At 41.5% G+C, this 23,197-nt stretch overlaps 1 protein-coding gene across 2 annotated transcripts in view; it reads left to right on the top strand.

The window, feature by feature from the left end:
- The window catches only part of NUP35 (nucleoporin 35), a 37,702-nt gene extending 14,749 nt beyond the window's left edge, over positions 1-22,953 (top strand). Inside the window, exons 8-11 of one of the 2 annotated variants that reach the window (XR_016442028.1) lie at positions 1,071-1,235; positions 3,974-4,472; positions 9,714-9,757; positions 21,684-22,953. Coding sequence is in view for 1 of the 2 variants with exons in the window: in XM_090045285.1 (XP_089901411.1) it covers positions 1,071-1,235; positions 3,974-4,051 (243 nt within the window). In the remaining variant the exon portion in view is untranslated. Of the gene's footprint in view, positions 1-1,070; positions 1,236-3,973; positions 4,638-9,713; positions 9,758-21,683 lie in introns of those variants that run through there. The other variant, XM_090045285.1, reaches the window with a different exon arrangement.
- Positions 22,954-23,197: the final 244 nt, after the last annotated feature.

Raw genomic sequence — 23,197 nt, 5'->3', positions numbered from 1 at the left:
CCAAAGCTAGGTGCGGCTGCCGACTCCTTAAGTCCCAGAACTGGTCAACGGCTCATAATTGGGAAACACAAAGCAATACTGTAACACAGTGAATCGTTGTCAGTTGTCGGATTTCTGAGGCCTTTATCTTCGCTGGGATACGCCCAGGCGGGGAGGCTGAGAACCGGTCTGCGGGGTGATCAGGCCCACAGAGTTTTCCAGTTGTCGTCTCTGCTGCTTCCTGCTTTTTGCCTCTTTTATAAATGTTTGTTGGACTGCCTCTATGACACTAACTATAGTATACAGATAGGATAATTTTCTTTTACATAATTATTGCTAGGCAGATTTTCTACATAAGTTTCATTTCTGCAAAAATGACACTTTTAGATAAGAAATGAAATTTACAGAATGCGCATGTGTAGCTTAATGCCAGTGGAGAGAAGTACAAAGCGTTCATTTTGATTAACAGTCTACTTCAAGGTTACATAAATGTGAGAGTGCCGCGCGGCAGTTACACAAAAAAAAGAGAAAATAATATAAAGTCTTTGCTAAAAACTATAAGACAGTTACACCGTGGGACAGGGAGGCGGGCCCCATGCAACCTGTTCTGCCCCCGGGCTGTGGGGTCTCAGCACTGCAGGCTGCTTTGCCTTGGGCCATAGACGCTTGGAGAAACTGGAAGTGCCACAGTGGGCACTTCTGGTTTCACTTTACCTTACAAGCTGGCATGCTGGTTAATAGATCACGTTGGCTTGTAAGGTGCTAGTTAACGGAGCTTTTACTATATAACGATACATCAGGCTTCAGAATACAAAATGAAAACATAATTACCTAAAACTGCAGGAGCTAGGTAGAATGCAGTTTACCACATTTAGATAGGACAGTCCATTTCTGCAGTTTCAGAATATTAGTATTTCTAGAGAAGTAATAGTGGCTTGTTATATTTCACTTTTTTCATATGAAAGGTACCTGGCACATACTTCTTGCCAGATGCTCTCCACCTTGTGTATTTAAAGGGGAAAAAAGGAGATATATATTTTATATTGTTGCTTCTATTATACTAAACTTTTCAATTTTTCCCTTCATTCAAGAGTGTGATGGAAAATTTTGATAGAAGTTCCATATCCTCCATGTCTTCAGTCTTCACACCACCAACAAAAGCCATTGGCACACCGGTGCAGCCTGCAAGTACTACAAGAATTTCTACAATGAGACCTCTTGCAACAGCATATAAAACTTCTACTAGTGACTATCAGGTATTTTGAGAGCGGCAGAGAGCAGAAAACGTTTAAGTAACTTTTCCATAAAAGCAGTCTATATTCCTTTTAGCTAACTAATGGCAGACCTCAGAACAAAAATAAAGTAGATTTCTGTTTTACTTTCTCACCTGTAGTTTTCTTTGCTAAGTGAGATTCATAGATTCACAGATGTTAGGGTTGGAAGGGACCTCAATAGATCATTGAGTCTGACCCCCTGCATAGGTAGGAAAGTCTGTTGGGTTTAGTTGACCCCAGCCAGATGCCTATCTAACATCCTCTTGAAGACCCCCAGGGCAGGGGAGAGCACCACCTCCCTTGGGAGCCCATTCCAAATTTTGGCCACTCTAACTATGAAGAAGTTCTTCCTAATGTCCAGTCTAAATCTGCTCTCTGCTAGGTTTTGGCCATTATTTCTTGCAACTTCCAGGGGTGCCTTGGTGCGTAGAGCCTCACCAATTCCCTTCTGTGCCCCCGTGATGAATTTATAGGCAGCCACAAGGTCACCTCTCAACCTCTTGCGGAGGCTGAAGAGGTCCAGGTGCCCTAATCTGTCCTCGTAGGGCGTGGCCTGCAAGCCCTTAACCATCCGAGTGGCCCTTCTCTAGACCCTCTCCAGGTTATCCATATCTCTCTTAAAGTGTGGTGCCTAAAACTGGACGCAGTATTCCAACTGTGGTCTGACCAGAGCCCGACAGAGGGGAAGTATCATCTGCTTGGTTCTGTTTGTCATGTATCTGCTGATGCATGATAAAGTGCAGTTAACTTTGTTGATGACTTCATCATGCTGATCACTTCATCACACTGATGACTCATTCATCTTGGAGTCCACTAGGACTCCGAGATACCTTTCCGCTTCCATGCTGCCGAGTAGGTCATTTCCTAGGCAGTAGGTGTGCTGGACATTTTGCCTTCCTAGGTGCAGCACTTTGCATTTCTCCTTGTTAAATTGCATTCTATTGTTTTCTGCCCATTTGTCCAACCTGTCCAGGTCTGCCTTTAGTTGTTCCCTGCCTTCTGGTGTGTCCACTTCTCCCTACAGTTTTTGTATCAGCCACAAACTTGGACAGAGTACACTTCACTCCCTCGTCCAAGTCAAAGATGAAGGCATTGAAGAGTATCGGTCCAAGGACCGAGCCCTGCGGGACCCCACTGCCCATGTCCTTCCAGGTCGATAACGACCCATCCACCACCACTCCCTGGGTACAGCCCTCTAGCCAATTTGCCACCCACCGGACTGTATAATCATCCAAGTCACAGCCTCTTAATTTGTTCACCAGTATGGGGTGGGATACTGTATTGAAGGTCTTCCTGAAGTCTAAGTAAACGATATCTACCCCTACTCCTGTGTCCAGGTGTTTTGTAACTTGGTCATAAAAAGAGACCAGATTAGTCAGGCACTATCTACCTGCTACAGACCTGTGCTGGTTTCCCCTCAGCATAATTTTTCTTGCTGGGCTGTCACATATATGAGCCTTAATAATCTTTTCAAAGACTTTACCAAGGATGGAGTTGAGACTAACTGGCCTGTAGTTGCTTGGACCCTCTTTCCTCCCTTTCTTGAAAATAGGGACCACACTGGCCCTTTTCCAGTCCTCCGGGACCTGGCCTGTGTGCCACAAGTGCTCAAATACTCTTGCCAGTGGCTGTGCAATGACATCAGCCAGTGCTTTCAGTGCCCTTGTAAGGAGCTCATCCAGGCCTGCCGACTTAAACGCATCCAGTCCTTCCAAGTGACTCTGCACTACCTCAGGGTCAACGCTTGGTGGTCTGGCGCCCTGCTGTTGTCTCGCTACGATCCCATTGTGAGACTTGTCTTGCCCCTCGTTTAGGAACACTGAGGCAAAGAACTCATTGAGGAGTTCAGCCTTGTCCCCTCTGTCTGTCACCAATTGCTTTTGCCCATTGAGTAGTGGTCCTATACTGCCCTGGGCCTTCCTTTTACTCCGTATATATCTGAAAAACAATGTTTTGTTATCCTTAACTTGGGATACCATCTTCAGCTCCATGATAGCTTTGGCCTTTCTAACTGCCTCTCTACATCTGCGAGCTGAGGAGGCATACTCCTCTTTAGTAATTTCTCCGTTTCCACTGCTTATATGCTCCTCTTTTTGCCCTTAGGCTGCTCTGGATTTCTCTGGTTAGCCAAGGAAGCCTCTTGGCCCCTTTCCCTGTTTTCCCCCACATTGGGATAGTCTCCCTCTATGCCTGAAGGATCACTTCCTTAAGGCACAGCCACCCTTCCTGGGCTCCCATCTCGCCAAATCTGTTACCCTGCAGTGCGTCACTGACTAAATGCTTGAGCTCACTGAAGTCAGCCTTCCTAAAGTCTAGCACTTCCACCCTACTAGTTACTTTTCCCACTTTACCCCTTATGGTGAATTCTCTTATTTGGTGGTCACTGTCCCCTAGGTGACCACTGATCTGTAGTCACCTACTATGTCATCCCCCATTGCCAGTACGAGGTCCAGTAAGGCATTCCCCCTAGTGGGACTATGTACCTCCTGCATCAGGTGGAGGTCCTGAGAGAGAGGAGGAGTTTGGATATAAGCTTTTTTGCATAAAATGTAAATCAAAAAGACTATCAAAATGGCTTCTAAATCACTTCGTTTGTCTGTTAATTAATTTTGACCTTTCCAAAGAGTTAGCATCTATTGAGGTTAGTCATAGTAACAACTGGGCTGTGCAAATGAACAAATGCATGTCGACTAACCAGGTATCTATTTATCTCTCTCTAGGTGGTTTCTGACAGACAGACTCCCAGGAAAGATGAAAGTATTGTGTCTAAAGCTATGGAATACATGTTTGGCTGGTAGCGAATTATGGGAAGTGTTAAACTAAAATCCGTCTGAGGCTAAAAATACATTGTCAGCATCCTTGGTTAGTTGTATAACCAAACACACATGGCAGTATTTCAGCTCGATGTTATGCCTTCTAAGAATTCAGCTGACATGTAGCTTGCACTTTAAATGATGGCAATATACACACGGTTTGTTAATCAGTGTAAATACAAGTGGGGGTTTTTCTGTTCTTTATGATTGCATGAGCAAAATAATTGGCACTAATTTCCTGTAATTTTGAAGTTGTGAATTGCTTCCTGGTAAACTGAGAATGCATAAACAGTAACTCAGTTCATTGCTTGTTAATAATGTTTCTTTTTCTTTTTGGAAAGATGGTGGGTTTTCTGCAGGGTGAACACTATGTACAGCTGCTTCCCAGACAAAAGGACTGTTCTTGGTACTGTATACCTATTTTAAAACAGAAATTTTATTTGGATGCTGCTAATACTTCACCACTGCTTTTTATATGTAAAATGTCTGTTTCAGCATCCTATTCTAAATGTTCATGACAGCCTTTTAACTTTTTATCCAGATTTTCATAATAAAACCTAATGAATCTGAATTTGTGTAGTAAAATGTTTTCTTTCATGTTTGTGTGAAACATGGGGGGCATTTACTATAATGAATGCAAATGAAATGGCTAACAGCACTGATAATTTATCATTTGAGACAAATTCTACCTGTTTGTTGTGGGTGCTAATATCTATTGGAATTGATTAACATACTAAGGTTTAAAACTTAGGCCCAGTAAAGCACTAGTGTGGTAATCTACTTTTCTGCTTGTACATTGGTGCCCCATAATCAATGGGATCAAAGATGGTGCATAACCTATATAGAAAAGTTCCGCTACGTTAAAATATGGCTTCCGCATAAGTGGCACTATTTGAGGCAGGCAGTGAAAAGCAAACTTCCTGTTGCGAACACACTTGAAATTGTCAAATTGTAATTTGGTCAGGATTACATTGACAAATATGATACCTAGAATTCACTGACGGCAAGTGACCAGAACCTTTTACACATCACGGTGATTCTAAGTTGTTTCTGCTGTGTTGGATGAATAGCGAACCAGAATGCAGTCTTCTAATTTGCCATTTGTAGTCTGCTTTAGCTGAAGACTTCCCTGGGAGATGGCCTATCAAGATACCATGACCTATGGTATGTGAGCACAGTCAGAGACTGAGATGACTATACACAGCTTACTTTCATGTCTCTTCAGAGTTTTTTTTTTCTCCTTTCCCTCTCTACCTTCTCCCACCCGCTTCCTGGGACTTAGGGAAGGTTTTACATAACTCATGAATTCCAGGGTAAATTTTATGATTTGTTTTGTCTTCATATTTTATGACTGTCTTTTCTACTATGTACTGTCTTATGCTTTTAGCTTTAAGGAGCCTAGAAAGAGTCGGAGGCATATCTGCATGAATGTAATGCTAGCTTAACGATCAGCCTAAAACAGATTGACTTGGTGTTGGAGATGGACTCCTAGCATTAACTCCCTGCAGAGCATGTGTACTTTGACTAGAGGTGTGAGGGCTCAAGAACGTCTGAACTTTCCACTTTTATGATGTCATTCACCTATTTGTGCCTATGGGACATGCGCAGTGCAGGGCTGTGCCATACTTAGAAGCCTGGCGGCTCTGGGTGAACTTTTAATATTGGGGCCTCACTTCACCAGAGATAATGATTTTTTTGTTGCAAAACTCTTCATCACATCTGTGATATTGATGTCTTTAAATAGTTTGTTCTCAATTGGTAACCTTGCCAGTCCCATATATGTAGAATATTAAAAATTTTTTTGCAATTGTATTTTCTTTTTTCATTTTTGGGCTCTGGGTGGCCACCTGGCTCACCCATGCCTGTCCAGGTCTGGTGCAGTACATATAATTCTTGGCAGGAAAACTGCCAGAGATAAGGTGCTGACTGATAGATTGTGCTGTGTGCAGTGAGAGTGATGAGTCAGAGGTGGACAGTAGGGCTGTACGAAGCTTCAATAGCTGATTCAATTTGTAGGAGATTCGGCCTGATTCGGTGGTCAAATCTCCAAACCTAATTGAATCAGGAGACCCATTAAAAGGTCTGAATTGATTTGGAAAAGATTCGGTGCTGATTCAGCCATAGACTAATGGGCAGCAGTCCTCAACCACACTGGACAGGACACAGCTGCCTCAGCTGGTAAGTCTGTTGTGGGTGGAGTGGGGAGAGAAGGTGTGTGTTTGGGGTGGGGGGGACAGGCAGATCAACACCTCCACAGTGAGGGAAAGATTGGGGCTGGGGCTGAGACCTGGGCTGGGGCAAGTGCTGCCCAGGGAGGGGGTGGGGCAGCTTGTGCCTCTGCATGCCACGGGTCTGGGAGCTGTTCGTGTGGCAGCTTGTCCAGCGACTCTCACTGCTGCTCCTGCCACCAGTTTGAGATGACGGGGCGTGTGGCCCAGGATCTGTGCAGGGCAGGCGGGACGGGCTGTGCCTGATAAAAGGTGGAAGGCACTGAGCAGGGGCTATGCCCCCCTACTGCTCGCCCGGACTGGCGGTAGGAACAGTGGCAAGAGCCTGGCCAAGGCTGTGCTCTGGGCAGCAAGCCCCTGCTGCTGGGCTGCGCTCTGTGGGGTGGGCAGAGCCAGGGCTGTGCTCTGGGCAGCTAGCCCTAGCTGCAGCCTGGAGTTAAGCCCTGGCTCTACCTGCCCTGCGGAGCACAACCCGGCAGTGGAAGCTAGCCTGGAGTGTAGCCCTGGCTCTACCCACCCCACAGAGCACAGCCTGGTGGCTGGCGGCTGGGCCTAGCTTCCTGCAGCGCAGCCTGGCCTAGCCTGCCTTACACACCCCTGGGGGCACACACGTGCTCCCATGCCCTGGACCACTGGTGCACAGCCGCATGCAGGGGCGGGAGCCCCCCTCCCTGAGTCCCGTGAGCCCCCTCACTCAGGCTGGGCAGCTTGTCCTATCCCCAACCCCAATCTCTCCCTTGCTGCAGGAGGTGTTTATTTGCACCCCCCAAGCCCTTTGCCTCCCACTTTCGCCCACCACAGCAGACTTACCAGCTGGAGGCAACTGTGCAGCATTGAGGACTCCTGCCTGTTAAGTCTGTGGTTGAGTCTTTGGATCCAATTCAGCCTAATTGGATCGGGACAGTGATTCGAATCACTGAATCGTATCACTGTCCCTCCGAATCAGCTGAATCCAAATTGAATACTTGCCGCTTTGCACGGGCCTAGTGGACAAGATGCGTGCACAGCACGGTAATTGGTGTATTCCGAGTGACAGTGAATGACAGGGCTGTGATATAAAAGGTACCTGAAAGACAGGTACAGAGAGTCTTTGTGAGTTGATTTTGTTGCGACTTGGAGTGAGTGAAGTGGAGTGTGGAGTTGTCTGTCCTCCATTGATTGGTGTTAGTCGTGGATCTGAGCTATCATTGATTCCTGTGGATTGAGTGGTGTATGGATTTGGTCACTGGGGAGACTTACCTCAGGAGAGGTGATCCTGAGCAACTGCCCACCCATCCTTCTGCAGAGGATTTGGTGATGTATCACCTTATTCTGAATAAGTGAGGTGCCAATTACCCAAGGCAAGGGAGAAAGGCTTAGGAAGCCTCACCAGCTCTGTATCATCCCCAAGGGGGAGAGGTGTGACAGGGCAGGTCACCACCTGGTGAGCTGAGGTTGTGGTTTTTGTATATGTACAGTAAAAGCTTGGTTATCCGACATGAGTGGGGAATGTAAAATCGCCAGTTATCTAGAAATACCAGGGGGGAGGGGCCTGCACACGGTGGTGGTGTGGGGTGGTTGCACATGGCTTGCACATAGTGGTGGCACAGGGTGGTGGGTAGAAGTGGTGTGGTGCTGGTTAATAGAGTATTCTGGCTAGTCGAATGCCGGATAACGGGGATTTTACTGTATATTCTTGCTGGTTTCTGTTTAGCACTGTTCATAATATTACTCTTGTTACAAGCTGTTCTTTAGTCTTTTCTTAATACAAGTTGTTTAACTTAACTACTGCCTGAGTGGACCGTGGTTTACTGCGCCTTTGGGTGGGGCCGGGCTGTGGCTCAATGTCCAGAGGAAATGAATCCTTAGGGGTGGAGCACTTGAACTGTTGCATTGTGCCTCTCCTTCCCTACACTGGGAAGAGTGAACAAAAAAGTAACAGCATAAAACCTGTTTTCTCTAACCTTTCACAGGTGTCTGTGGTTTGGAAAGTGGAAAATCCCCAGGTGGGAGAACAAAGGTCCAACTGTTAGTGCTTGGTTTTGGGTGGGGACAGTTGGGAGTGAGAGAGGGATGCATTCTTGCTGTCAAGGGGGTCTTAACTGGGAAGACTGTGGTGAAGTAAATGCAGAAAAAGATCTTCCATGATCTGGAGAAAACTCAGGTGTAGGAGGGAGGACTTTGTCTTGGAGGACTTGGGAGTGAAGAGGGGAAATGAGCCTGGAAATGTGTATAGGCATGCATTTGTTTTGTTGAACGGTATAAGCTTCTATACATGTTCAGGAAGGCTGCTCCTATGCACTGTAACTACAGCATGCTGGAGCAGACTCGATTAATTGAGTCTGCTGAAGTGTGGTAATTACTGAGCTCCAGTAAACTCCAGCATCATGTGTATCAGTGTCCCTGCGCTGAAAAATGGCAGTGGGGTGCTTTAAACAAAAGCTCATTTGAGGAGCTTTAGTTCAAAGTGCCCTGCTGCCATTTTTCAGCTCAGGGACGCTGATGCTCTGGGCATTTTTAATTAGCATGGCTCTCAGAGCTGTGCTAATTAAAGCCCCTTCCCAACCTTCTGGAGCATGTGTATAAATGCCCAATGTTCCTTGTGCAATCTGAAAGATCTTTGGCTTGTGGATCCCTTTGCAAAGACTGCCAGCCTGTTACCATTCACTATCATGTGTCCTTGAAGAGAAGGGTGTGATTAAGTCGCTCTGACTAAAGATAGCTTAAGAGCATATAGACCCAGAGTGCAACTTTTGAATAGAGCAGTTGTAGGAGCTTTACATCTTTTTATGTTTATATCCCATCACTCCAATGTTTCTTCAGCTTAATCCATTTGATAACTGATTAAAGTTATAGAACTACAACACTTCACTGTGACTAAAAACTAATGCAGCTTTCCCTTTCTCAGTGTACATGAGAAGGACTGGCTTTCTCAAAACAGATATCCATTATGTATCTCTAGATCTTAATACATGAAGTAGAAGTGTTCGCTCTTCTTGCCCATTGTTCTGCCTTAAGCTCTACCTAAATTTGAATCGCGCAACTTTAACTAGCATTTGCTTTTGAACTCCAAAATCTTATGCTACTGTCAGGAAAGAAAGCAATACATTTATGCTGGATCAAAGTAAGCTAATTGACTGTCTGAATTGATGTGACAGATTTTGATTAGTATCTATGCTGCCTTTATGTCTTACTTTGCCAATGTGGACAAACTTTTAAACAGGTGAACTCTGTAGAGACAAATGGAGTTCTTTTTAAAATCAATTTTATTGCATTACTAGCTTGTATTTGGTAAAAAGGCTGCCCTCTTGGAATATTAAATGTTTACAGCCTCTCACCTGTTTGTTATCTGCTATTAATCAAGTTTGATCAGTTCCATCTGCCTTTAACTGCAGTCCCCAGTACATTTTTAATTATCCTTGGCTTTTCTCTTACCTTAGGTACCGAACAGCCTATTTTGAAGATGGCCCCGCACACAAAACAGGTAACCAAACTAATTTCTTGTCTGTTACTTATTTTGCAAAAGTCTTTGGGCTTGTGAAAATGAATGATTTCCACAGAATTCTTGGTAACTTTTATTTAAGTGATAAAAAACAGACTTGTTTTCCTTGTTTTGTTCTATCCTTTACTGAACTGTCATAGATCAAATTCCTAATAATTTGCTAACCTGCTAGTAGTTAGCTCACCACTTTTTTAGTCCCAGGCTTAAGGCTATTAAATACTGCTACTTTATTCATCACAGCTTTTTCCCCCTAGGTCTCTTATTCCTCATAGTCTATGAGGTTTTCTTCCCAGAATGGTAGCTTTGCAATTTTTCTCATTGCTGCTGCCTGTGCACTATCATTGATTAGAAATATTGGTTATTATTCACTGCACTTTGTAGACAATGACTGAGAGGAGGAAAATCATGCACAAGAAAAGAAGTCTATATACTGCATTTATTCAGTTCCAAGGCAAGGTTTCCCCCCTCTGCATTGAACACGGAAGGCAAAGAAGCCCATTGTCTTGGACTTGAGTACAAGGTAGCAGGAGGGCAGGCAGCTACTATGGCTCTGGCCCAAACCCTGGGTTGGGGCTGGAACTGCAACTGCTGCTTCTGTCCACCCAACCACCTTTGCACCCCTGTCTCCCTCCCTGCCCTGAAGCCTTGGGCTCCTGTTTCTCCTCCTGAGCTCCCCAGCGTGCTGCCTCTGCCTCCCCACTCCCCACCTGCTTACTCTTGCTCTGGCATAGGCAAGCTCTGTCCCTGCTGCAGCCTGGAGCAAGGAGCACAGCCTGGCCCCACAGTAGTGGGGTCAGTTCTGCTGCTACAGGGCTAGGCTAGAGCTGTGCTCCATGCCCCAGGCTCTAGTGTGGATGGAGTCTTCTGGCTTAGAGTACAGTAAGTGAGTAGGGGTAGGCAGAGGCTTCAAGGGAGGTGGGGAAAGGGAGCCAGGGCTTGAGGCTGCTGGGGGGCAGAAATGGCATTGCAGGAAGGACAGGCAGAGGCCTGAGGCTGGTTGTGTGTGCGTGCGTACGTGTGCGGGGGGGGGGAGTAGGCAGGCACAACAGGGGATGAGGAGGGTACATACTACCTTCCCTCCTTGCCACATGCCTCCCATTGCCCACTCAGTGCCTCCCCCAAATTTATATTTTCCATGTATACAATCTAATAATTGGGGAGTCATCTTAAATTCAGGGTCACCTTTAATTTGGGTATATATGGTACTTATTAGATAGACTCCTGTTACTATCATCCTGTGCAACTACTGTGGGTAGCTTTCAGTGCTCCTGGTTAAGGTCTTTCCTAGAGTGACTTGGCTTAGTATCACATGCTTGATACTTCTAGGTTTTCAGTTACCTTTCAGGTGTTCTGAGGTCATGTTAAATATAGCATGTATGATGCAGTGCCTGATGCACTTGAACTGTTGTGCAAATGCTCATTTTCCAGCTGTTTCTGGTAAAGCTGAGAGAGATTTAGGAATTCTTCCTGCCTCTACCTTGTCCATTAGATGTGATACTGTAATAATAAAGCTACAGTAGAAAACACTTCAGCATGACAAAAATTTTCAGAATTTGTCACTGTAGTTTCACATAGTAGATGTATCCAGATGCATTGTTTCCAGAATGAAGATACTCTTTTAAAACTCTGCTTCATGTAGTATTCAAATGAGAGATCTGCTCACTTGGTGTAGTTTACAGGATAAAGAGCATACTTTAAAAGTATTTTTCATAAATATTTAAATCTTTATGTTGCGCTGCTGCTGTCTGCTAGAATTCAGATCAGTTTAGTCAATGGCTCCATTTGGCTGTCTCATTGCTTCTTTATTCTTTACGTTCTTAACTCTTCAATAATAGGGACCTGCAGCATTTGCTTTTTCATATTCATTCTACCAGCACATTGTTTTTAGGGTCCTGTTTTGCAGAGAATTTTGGTAGGCGATAGATGAGAAGATTTTTCAAAGGAAATCTTATGCTTTTTACACTTTAGTTCTTTATGTGACATTCAGTTTGGTAATTTTTTTGCATAGTAGATGGTGTCTATAAACAGGGGATGAGTGATTAAAAAAATGCATTACTATAGCATAATTGAAAATACATTTTCTACTTCAGATTATAGATGACTATCTCCACCTTGTGGCAGTTTTTTAGAACTGCCTATCTTATAGTTCGCCTTCGGAGCTAATAGAAGATGTAACAAAATGTGTGGAATTTATCTTGATGCATCAGTGCTAATGTTCTGTTTAGCCTTTGTGTGCAAACAGCACTAGAAGACAACAGCAGCATTTCATGTTTTGAACTATAATAAGCTTTTCTCTAGACTTAGAGAGTGTTGGCAAAAGAGAAGGAAAGTGTGCAACCAGGATTCATAGCAAAATATTTCCTTTCTCAGTGTAGAAAACAAATTATAAAGCAGAAATTAACTTGTGTCTAAATAATTTGTAGGTTTACTATTGTTTGCTATCTGTGTTTACTACTTATTGTTTTGCATTGAAAAAATTGAGTTTTATAATGTTTTTGAGCTTAAAATCTGTTTTTGTCCTGACTTTTATGAACATTATTTTTTGTATTTCAGTGTTGCCTAGGGGAACCAGCTTGGTCTAGCCCCTGTTCAAACTCATCAGTGTTCCTTGAATTCCTTTTATAAAGACCTTACCAATCACTATAACAGCATTTTTCTATTCTGGTGTACCCCTGTCTCAATAAGATGTTTGCTTTTTGCTGCAGTGTATGTGTATAGCTTGTAAAGTGCTTTGGGGGAAGAGCTTGTAGATAAATGTAAAATAGTATAAAACCATTCTTGGTAAAAGCCTTTTCATTCTATGAAAGTCCGTTACAGTACTAGAAAGGTCATTAATATTGATTTTTGCCGGCAGGTGCCACAAGAGAAATAACATTCATTAGATGCACAAATGCACATACAGTTCTTCCTTGCCCCCTTCCTTCAAAGACCTGTAATCAAATAAGAGAGGCATTAAAAGTATTCAGCAAAGCAAACCTGAAAGCTGTAGTACAAGAAGTATGTAAAGTGACTTGAATAAGCGATGCTGTTTGGTGCACAAGGTGAAGAGTGAAGGAGGTGCAAAATTAAGTGGGGGAAGAAGATAAAAATACTGAAAAGAGTTGCCTGTGAAGTGTATGGGAAGAGGAAGTGGTAATAAAGATGGGGTAAATCTAATAGCCTTGAAGGAGAAAATAGGAGATGTTAGCTTAATACATGTAGTGAGAGGAACTCAGTAAAGGAATTCGGAGAGCAGCCTGTATGGGAAGATGTGACATCCTTGATAATATTGTAATTATTAGAGGATGTATTGGTGCTTTTGTGTTTTTGTTTTGTATAGGGGGAAACAAGAATTTCTGTTAAAGATTTGATAAAAAATGGAGGAAGAGATTACAAGATAAGGTTGAGGATATTTTTAAACGTTGAATGTTACTGCTTTAAATTAAACCTTAATACATCTTGTTTTTAATTTAAAAAAATCAATGATGTTATAGAAGTGTAATTACCACCCAAAATCCGCTTCACTGATGTACTGGATCTGTCAAATTTTAAAATTTGAATAGGACAGTGTTGATTCTTTTGTTAGATGATTTCAGTGTAACACTTGCAGTTTTGAACAGGTGATAAGCATTGATAAACAGAACCTATAATGCACATTGTAAATGTAATTTAATGACTTGTTCACAATATTGTGTATATTGAAAAGTACCACTGTGAATTAGCAGCTAGTGAGAGAGAGTAGATAAATGTGTGGTTCAAATTTGTACCTTTATGCAAATAATCGATACTAAATTGAAGTAGCGTACAAAAAAACTTCCAAGTAAAGAAACTAACTGCTTGGGGAGTGCTTGTTACATCTCAAATTATACACAGTTTACATTTTTTGTTTAGACTGAGAATGTAGGGGTACATCCACATTGTAAGAAGCATTGCAATTATAAAGATTATTGATTAATGGAATCAAAAGGATTGGTGCCTAAGCTTGCTGTACAGTGAGTTAAATTCCGAAGAGCTACTTAAGCTACACAATAGGAAATGTTATGGGGCTTTAGGTACCCAACATCAGACTTCAGGAAGGTGCTTCTCTCTGCTCGGGTCTTACAGCCAGGAAACGTCTCACTAGGCAGAGTTGTCTGACCTCTTACAAAACTCAGCTAGAGGTTATGTTGTCACTGCACCCCATTTTCCTAATACTCGAGTAGCTAGAGATTCACCAAATGTGGGGGAGACTCAGCTTCAATTTAATCCCCTACTTGAGAAAACTAGATTCTGTCTTCTGGGAAAGTATCCTAGCCACTGGATTAGAAGGTATTCCAAGGCTGGGGTGGGAAGTGCTGTCTTCACCTCTCCTATTTCACTTTCCATGGAATAGTTGAGTATTCATTGTGTGTGTATGTTACAGCCTAGTTACTGGGACATTCACCAGGAGATTAGACCTGAGTTCCAGACCCTGTTCCACTGAATATTTCATTAAAAAATACTTGCTAGAGCAAGAAAGGGAGCTTAATTCTGCCTACATATTCAAATTACTGGGATTAATAGCGTACTTGGAAAAGCATTTAGGCTTCTGTGGTCTTTAGATGCTTCTAGAGTTGGGTAGCAGCTGAATGGGCATTTTTGGATATAATTTTGATGTAAGGCTTTCTAAATAAGTTTAATAATAGAGTGCATGTTGTTTTAAGGGCCTTCTTGTGGAGCCTGTATGAGAACAGTCCTAGAATAAAAACATGACTAAAGAGGAATAGTAATAGAATAAACAGCAAAATGGTATCAGGACACTCTTCCCAGTCAGGGTATATGTTCACCCTAAGAATAAGATTTCTACTCTAGTTTAATTTTCCTTGCTTGTGCACAATGCAAGGTGTTGATGACTCTAGTTAGGAACTAAACAGTGCTAACCAAAACATTCAAATTTATACACTTAATTATTCAATGTCACCCCCATCATGATCTGCCAATACACTGAATTATCCAGTGTTACACCAGTCATGATTTGCCAGTATACTTACTGTTTCATTGTTGCTAGTAAGCATGGCCATTAAGTGAGCATGTTAGTCATTCCACTTTGAATGTTGCTTCTCCAGATCCCTCCTTAGCACATGCACTCAACTTGGTCATGTGAAACATTAAAGAAATGCCTGGGTTTTGGTTGGGATTCAAGTGGCTGTAGTTTTCTTTCTCAGTCTGTCAGATAGATGTCAGAAGTCCTTGGATGATGTTTGGAGCATTCTGGTGCTTGGAGAGCTGTTCAAACCATTCAGAAAGATACCTGCATTTTATCAAGGTTAAGAAATGTTATCCTTAGTAAACTACAAAACTCCAACACAGGGATTTATATTCTTCCTGTAGTTTCAGTTATAGGAGTGTATATATTTGTTTTTGTGCATAATTAAATAGTTTGCAGCCATTCATCTGAGCAATTGGCTGCATTTCAGAGATGAAGTACGTGATGCACACAGACATATTGTTTTGTGTAAAGGTCAAAGTTATACAGCTTTGTAAAGCAATTTGAAATGCTTTGAGATCCTTCTGGATTATTAAGAGTTTTAACATTAATAATTATGACTTTAATCTCTTGTGGGCACTTTATATTTGATTCAGACAACGCCCTTTAAACCAAATCTTAATTTGATACTAGATGCCCAAAGGGGCAGATTTGTTTTCAGATATGTTGTGTAATTTAGTATCTAAATATACTGGAAAAAATCTCAAGTGCTCTTAGTACCAATTCTGAGCGTAAGCCACTGTGTACTGAAGAGAGGTGGTCAATGTAGTGAATATTCCTTAGCTATAAAATACAAATGCTACCTCTGATGTTAGCTTGGAAATGTTTGGTAAAGCTATATTTTTAGATAAAAAGATAAAAGGTATATCTTTGGTTTTAGTACATAACTATTAATAAGAATTTGAAGTACTAACAGCACTGGCCATCAAGCTTCTGTATATTTAAATGAGATTTTGGCTTCTCAAGGGATAGATAGTTTATCTATCTTGTAATAATGATAAGCTGAATATTGGGAATGACAGTTTGAGAGAGAGTCTCCAGTTTTGTGAAGTGACCTTTTAAAAATGAATAATAGCAACATCATTGCTCTCTAAAATATTTCATTTTCCTGCTGAATGCAACTGAAGTACATCCTTGTTTGCGTATATATGTAATCTCAGATAAAGCCAAAATATGTGTCTGCTTCAAACAAAACCCATGTTGAAGCCAATGACAGTCTTGTCTGAGAGAGAACATCCAATTCTACACTTCATACAATGTTCCAAGTTACTGGAATTGTTTAAGCCATTAAGTGGGGTTTCTTCACAGTATATTTTTTAAATAGCCAAGTTTTATCACAAGGATAATTGGGAGCAAATGTTAGTGAAGACGGTAACCCTTGATAGGTGAGGTATATTTCATAACAAAAAGATCCCTTTGTTCTCTGTCACATCCTCAAATAGGTTTTTGAGAGGCAAAAATCTGTTGCACTCCCTAGCAAACAAGGAATGGTTCTGATTCTGGTCCATAGGGACTGCCATTTTTATCAGCTTTATTTCTTCTGTTCTGTCCATTCTTACGTGCTCAGATAAGGTTATATTTGGTTCTCAAAATTCTGATGGTGTTTACCATAGAAACCCAAATACTCAAGTTTTGTTCCTCAGACAAGTGAATTTTATTCTCACTAGAACAAATAGAGAGAACTCTTCAAGGATGTTTTCTTTTTCTTATGTATGTGCATGCACCTGTCATCTCCTTAACTTCTTGTTTAGTTGCCACTAGACCTGTGAATCCACCCTTTCCTGCACAATTATACTCCAGGATCTCATGTTTCTTTTTTCTTTTATTGAATCTCTTTAGGCTTATGGTTAAAAAGATAACCTTGAAAATGTGAAACAAGGGTAAACTGATGCACTAGTATCTGTCTGAGCCTGTAGAGTACCTGAAAAAAATTGCTTTGAAGTGTTAACTATTCAAGTCATCTCAATAGGTTCTATGCTTTGAAACATAAGGTTGGCACTCTATGCATTAACTATTTCACTACTGATCATTTGAGGAAAAAATAATCCACTCATGGTCTCATCTCTCTATCCATGTCTATTGCAGATGTCAGTACACCAGCTGTCTTCTTCCCTACTGCCAAAACCACCAGCTTCCCATTAACAATGTATATTGCAGCTGTGCATGGTTTTTGCCAGATATATAGCACACTGAATGCTGATAATATAGGGCAAAGGAAAATGAATTTAATGTCATTCAGATCCCTGCCAGTCGCTTTTATTTTTAATTTATTCAAAACATGCATTTTTAAAATTTAAAATAGTGCCACCAAAGTTCTCAAGACTTTCAGGCTTAGCTGTCCAGAGTGCCCAACATCTCTGCTACTGTTACAGCTGGTCACTAGGTTTGAATTAATGCATTTAAGACAATGGCCTTTTTGAAAGTGAAATCTTTCTCCAAACTAATTAGCCTTTTACAGAAGTTTTTCCTTTTCAGACCTTCCAGCAGAAAGTTGAAAGTGATTGAAATGAGTCTTGGCTTTCCTTGCATAGCATGCTAATTGAAAGGAACAGTGTGTTTTGAACTTTGTTGCTATTTCCATCATGCAGTGTGTTGAGCACTTTTAAGTCTGAGTTAAAGTTGAATGAGACTTGTGGATGATCTGGATCTTGCAGGATCAGTCCCTTAGAGAGTTAGCCTGCTCTCATTTTGGTTGATGAGAGCTTTGCCATTGATTTCAGTGGGAGCAGACACAGGCTCTTAGGAATTTCCAGAAGCACGATGTAAAAGCATGTAGTCTCATATTTCAGTAGATTAAACGGAGCTGAAATTACCCATCATAGGGTGCTGTAATAGGCTATTGATTTTTGGAAACCATTTTCTATTTCTTTGTAATTGAATTGTGCTCATGAACATAAGAACATGTTCATTTGCAGATTGGAGATAGTGAAGTGAGGACTGCACATGGGGTCAACTTCATTATGCACAGGCTAGAGAACAGTCAAACAAACATTAATTGTCTTATTGTTTTCAAATGGCTACGTTATTAAAATGGAATTTGCACGCATACTGAGTGGGGCATTAGTTTACGCTCACTAATGCTAAATAATTACAGTTATTCAAATATATGCATTCATTTTTGTTGTTCAAATACACATTCACATTTGTGTGAAGCCTTTCATCTTGCAGCAAGGTGTTCTGACTCAGAGTGAATAGTGGTGCAGTGGAAAAAAAAATGAATATCTACACCTCTGAAATCTTTTTAAGGTGAATCTGAGAGTGTGTAAGCATTGTTTATAACTAACTTCTTAAACTGTTATAGACATGTTTCATATATTGATTAGGTCCATCCTGGTGCATGAGAAGTTGCAGGTAATGTTTCCTGTAAAGTTTATACAATTATTGCTAGTTGTATTACAGTATATTTGAGGTATAGCTCCAAATGCGCTAGGCCTTTCTTTACCTCCTGGACCTCTAGATCTGTAGCTGAGACCCTTACTATTTGAGCTGTGCATTTGGTTGCCTTTTATAGACTAACTCCTGGAGAACATGACAAATAATTTTTCTACTGTGTCACACCATTATTTACTAGTTAGGGGCATACTATTAATGAAGCATCCTCGATTCTGTACTTGGGTCTGAGAAAGAAAGGTTAATCATAGGCAGAGAGAGGATAATGCAGACTGTTTAGACTGAGAGCTATTGTGATGCAGTGGCCAGTTTGCCATGTTAGACCTGTAGTCTGGGGCTTCAGAGACTTATATAAGCACATTTGAATAATCGGGGGGAAGGGGAGAAGGACCAGGTTAGGGAAAGAATATTCATGATAAATGGCATGCGAATGTTTAAACAGGACTAGGTAGGACTGGACCTTTTTGTCAGATCTTTCTAAGCTCAAGGAACTAGCTCTTGAGGGTTTTTGTTTTTTTTGTCCTTCCTGGAAGTGAGTAAGGTTTTTGCTAACACAGTAGATTTTATGTCAAATAACAGCTGACAGTTAGTTTGGTGCATATATATCTTCTGTTACAGATGAAGGTTATAAAATGCTATGAAACAAGTGTCATGAGCATTTGCAATATTCTAGGAACAGGCGTAAGAGCAGCAATAATGAGATGAGATTCCAGAGCATTAGATTTCTCATAAACAAGATACAAAAAGTGAGGTAATCTTCCCCTCCCATTTTTTTTTTTTTAACTCATCAAGAGCTATATTTTTCATACAGACAAAATATTTGGAGTTTCAATTTATCGTCAGATCACCATGTAATCTTCAACTAGTGCACATAATTTATATTCTGCATTTTTACCGTTTAAAAGAATTATTAACGGAAGGTTTACAACTCTTGTTAAAAATGAGCTCTGTTACACAAGCTTAATGATGGTGCATTTACCACTGGGTCATAAGACATAGCATGACAAAATTGTTTGGACAAAAAGGTTACCTAATTTTCCACCAGCTGAAGAGTTTCTCTCTATATATTTCTCTCTCTGTCTGTCTGTCTCTGTCTCTGTTTTTGTCTCTCTGTCCCCCCACCCTTCTGTCTTCTAAAGTGCTGTATGATGATGGCAGCAAAATAAAAATAGCAACCTCCCGTCTCTGAAGCTCTGTCTGTGTTCTGTCAGAGTGGAGCTTCTGGGAATGTGGGTGTAACGAAAGATACTGGTGGAAATAGTACTGCTGTGAAGGCACCATGTCTGCACCACGCTTTTATCCACTGCCCATGTGTACCTTGGGGATTTTTTTTCTTAAAGCACTTGAAACGGTTTTGAGGGTATAGTTCTCTGACCATCTGGAGGAACTGAAATGTAGGTCTCACTGAGAGAATTGTCAGCTAGCAGCCAGATAGTTTTCTTGGCTGGAAGAAGCTTGATGTTAAATAATGTTTATTTCACAGGGATGGGTCTAGTGGGCTCTGTTAAATTGCTCTTCAACCTCCCTGATTCATGCTCTAAACTCAAATGTCAGGAGTCCAGCAGAGGTTGGTTTCAGTGAACACTGCATCAACATTTTTTTTGGTTGGGTTTACACTGTATTTACCTTCAGTAATTACCTTAGGTAGGACATTAAATGAACAAGATGGCTGTGACTGTTCTTAAACTAGAGAAAGAACACCACATTTCCGTAGGACAGCAGCTATAAACTTCTACAAATCCTTCAGTAGGAGCATTTGCTAAAGGTCTATGCATCTAATTAATATTATGTATAGTTATATATTGCCTTTGAGTGTCATTTTTGAAGTTCACTTACAAGGAGCTGGTAATGATCTAACTTTTTCCCTGAATCAAATAATATTATCATACAAATATTTATGCTGTGCCAGACATGAATTAAGATGAATTTGCCTCTAAAGTAGTATGCAAGACAAAGGAATTGGCTACTAGATTTGGGTAGCGACAGATTCAGGAGTGTGCCGAGATGCAGTTACACCTTCCCTTTGGCTGTGTGCCACATGCAAAGTGAGCTTTCTAGGCTCACTGGCATGTTAGACCAGCTGGGAGCTCTGCATATGCCATTAGCCAGTGCAAAATCTGGCCAAAGCCCTTACCTTAGCACAGCTCAAGAGCCCAGTGGGTGAGCACCACTGCTTTTTGCTGTTTGCCTGATGTATTCTGGAACTGTGTGAAAGCAGGAATTGAGTTCTAGCAATGTGTGCAATATGGGCCATATTCAATTCGGATTTGGATTCAGCCTGAATCGGGGACAGTGATTGGATCACTGTTCTAATTCAGTTTGGCTGAATTTGAATCTGAAGATTTGATGCTGATTTGGAGAATCAGTGATTTGGCCATACACACAGCTTTAAATGTTTTTTCTACATACTTTGAGGTACCAGGCACAGCTTGTGAATGCTACAATGGCGGGGTGTGGGGGGGGTCCTCCCAAATGATTGGTGGCGAACCTGGAAGTAGACCAGAAGTACTTCCAGTCCACTTCTGGGTCTGCTGCTGAGTATGCTGCCCCCCCTGGGCAATCAGCTGTGGGGGGGACCCTCCAGACCCAGGAGGCACCAGTCACCAAGCCAGTGTGGGGAGTGAGGGGTCCCCCTGGTATGCTCTGTGGCGGACCCAGAAGTGGACCAGAAGTGCTTCTGGTCCACTTCTGGGTCTGCTGCCAAGTGCGCTGGGGACCCCCACGCTCCTGTGGGACACTCCATCTGCTCCACCATCTTGGCATTCACAAGCTGCCTAGTACCTTGTGGTATGTGAGCAAAAACATTTAAAGCTGTGTCTATATCTGAATCATCGAATCTTTCCAAATCTGAATCAATTTAGAGGGTTCTAATTTGATTCTGAGAGATTAAAAGGTCTCCTGATTCAATCTGGATTTGGAGATTCAGCTGCCAAATGGGACTGAATCGTCACTGAACCGAATCAGCAACCGAAGCTTCGCACAGCCCTACTGAGTGCCACTGTTGTTGAATTCAGCAGAAGGCTAGGATGAGGGGTGGCCAGGGCAAATGGTAATAATGCTCACACACTGGGCTCCAACTCCACATATACCCTGTGCTGAGTGACTCATGAGCTTGTAGTTCATATGGCATATGTGGAGCTTACTGAAAGAGTTCACTGGCATCCAAGATTGTGGCAAGGAAGAGTGCAACATCCTCCTCCTTGAAGTCCTGGATCTGCCAGAAGGCAGCTGTTAATGGAAGAGATTGGGTTTTAAGGAAGAATCTGAGCGAACAAGGATAAAATAAATCGGATCAGGAACCTTTCCATTTTTATGGCAGCAACTATTTTGACATCAGACATATTGGATCTTTGTTGTGTTTACATAGTACCTAAGTAGTAACTAATTAATTCCATCTTCAACTCATGAAATAATTTTCAGATGTTTAATAATGTATGTGGTTATGGATTGACTATACACTTAAAATGCATTTATATTTCTCTTCAGAAAGGCTAAATTGATTTAATTTTTTTTTCCTCCCCTCCCTTGCCATAGGTCTGATACAAAATCCCATGGAGAAGCTGGTAGAAGAACTCCCCAAATAAATAGTACTTGTGAACCCTGTGGAATATTTGAATTTAGGAATCTGAGTGAATTTGAAGTGAATCATACATTATTGAAGATTATTATTTCAGTAAGCAGCTAATAAACAAATGTGCTAATGCTTTCAAAGATAACACTCAATAAGTGCAATGTAGGCTTTTATCGCAATTTACAATATAATGGAAAAAAATCCACCACATTTTGATAAATTCAAGGTCTTGCTTGCACACGCGTGCACGCACACACACACGCACGCACGCATACCAGACTTTCTTTTTATTATTGAAAACAAAAGGAGGAATAGAACAGAACTGCAGTCGTTTAAGAGCTAAATCTGACAAGTGAGTCAGCTGTAACTTTGAAAATTCTACAGCACAGATTCTGATATATCAGAGAGATGGGTGCAGAGCAGTTACAGTGTCTTAATAAAGCTGTCATAGCATGAATTTGAACCTTGTTCTCTATCCTCAGGTGACCTAGCTGTAAATGGGTATCTAATTATTTGGGGTGCTGAAGCAAAGGCATCTAGACATGATGGAAGTTGCTCCCTGGTGTGCTTTAATTATGTTAGCCCTAGGCCAATATAAAAATTTGACCATGATCTTGTGGCACATTTAGAACTTGATTCAACCCAGCTAGGTTCTTGGCACAGATAGATTTATGTACATATATATCCAGTATGAAGTCTTACCACTGCATATAGTTGCAGTAGTGGAAGGGATACTTTAAAAAACAGAGGGGATCTTATGTCAACTTATGTGCCTTTTGTTGCCTGTGTTTAAAGGGACCTCTTGATTAGAAATCCCAAACACATTCTCTGCTGTGCCTAAAAAACTTCTTCACATCTGGCATGAACTCAAGTTTGAATGGCATGGTTCTACTTCCAGGACGACATATGTATTTGTGGTCATCAGAGTAGAAGAGGCTGATGCTATGGCTTTGTTTGTTGACTTTCTCAATGCTTTTTTCTCCCTTTGTATTACATCCAAATGCTTACAGAGCTTCAGTGATCCTATCCACTTCTATTGCACCTCAGATTGATCTTCGTGTAACAGGAACAAATCCACCTTGTTGTTTAAAGTAACCAACAAAGGAATGTTGGACATTTTGTGTATTATACCATCTATGGAATCAGAGTGTATATATAGTATCCTACCAATTATTAAACCAGTTGGAGCTTTTGATGAATTAAAATTTCAGTGAAAAAGGAGAAATGAAATTTCATAAATATATTTGCATTCCATTCCCTTTCCCCTATTCGTAGCAATTTCAAGTGATTATTTTATACATTAACCATCTCTGTTTCTGGAAAGAGAACATTAAACCAGCTGAAAAAGCAATTTTCTCCATTAGAGTGTTGGTACCTGAGGACAATTTTTCTGTATCTGAAGCTTTGCAGACCTTGACCTCTGGAGGGGGACTTGTAGTTTGAAGAGTTGGCAGAGATGACTACAAAGAACAATAAG

Source organism: Crocodylus siamensis, chromosome 4 (genome assembly GCF_052110815.1).
Source record: "Crocodylus siamensis isolate JL-2025a chromosome 4, ASM5211081v1, whole genome shotgun sequence".
Lineage (NCBI taxonomy): Eukaryota > Metazoa > Chordata > Crocodylia > Crocodylidae > Crocodylus > Crocodylus siamensis.
Note: the sequence above shows the minus strand (reverse complement) of the source record. Positions and strands in the feature narration are given on the sequence as shown.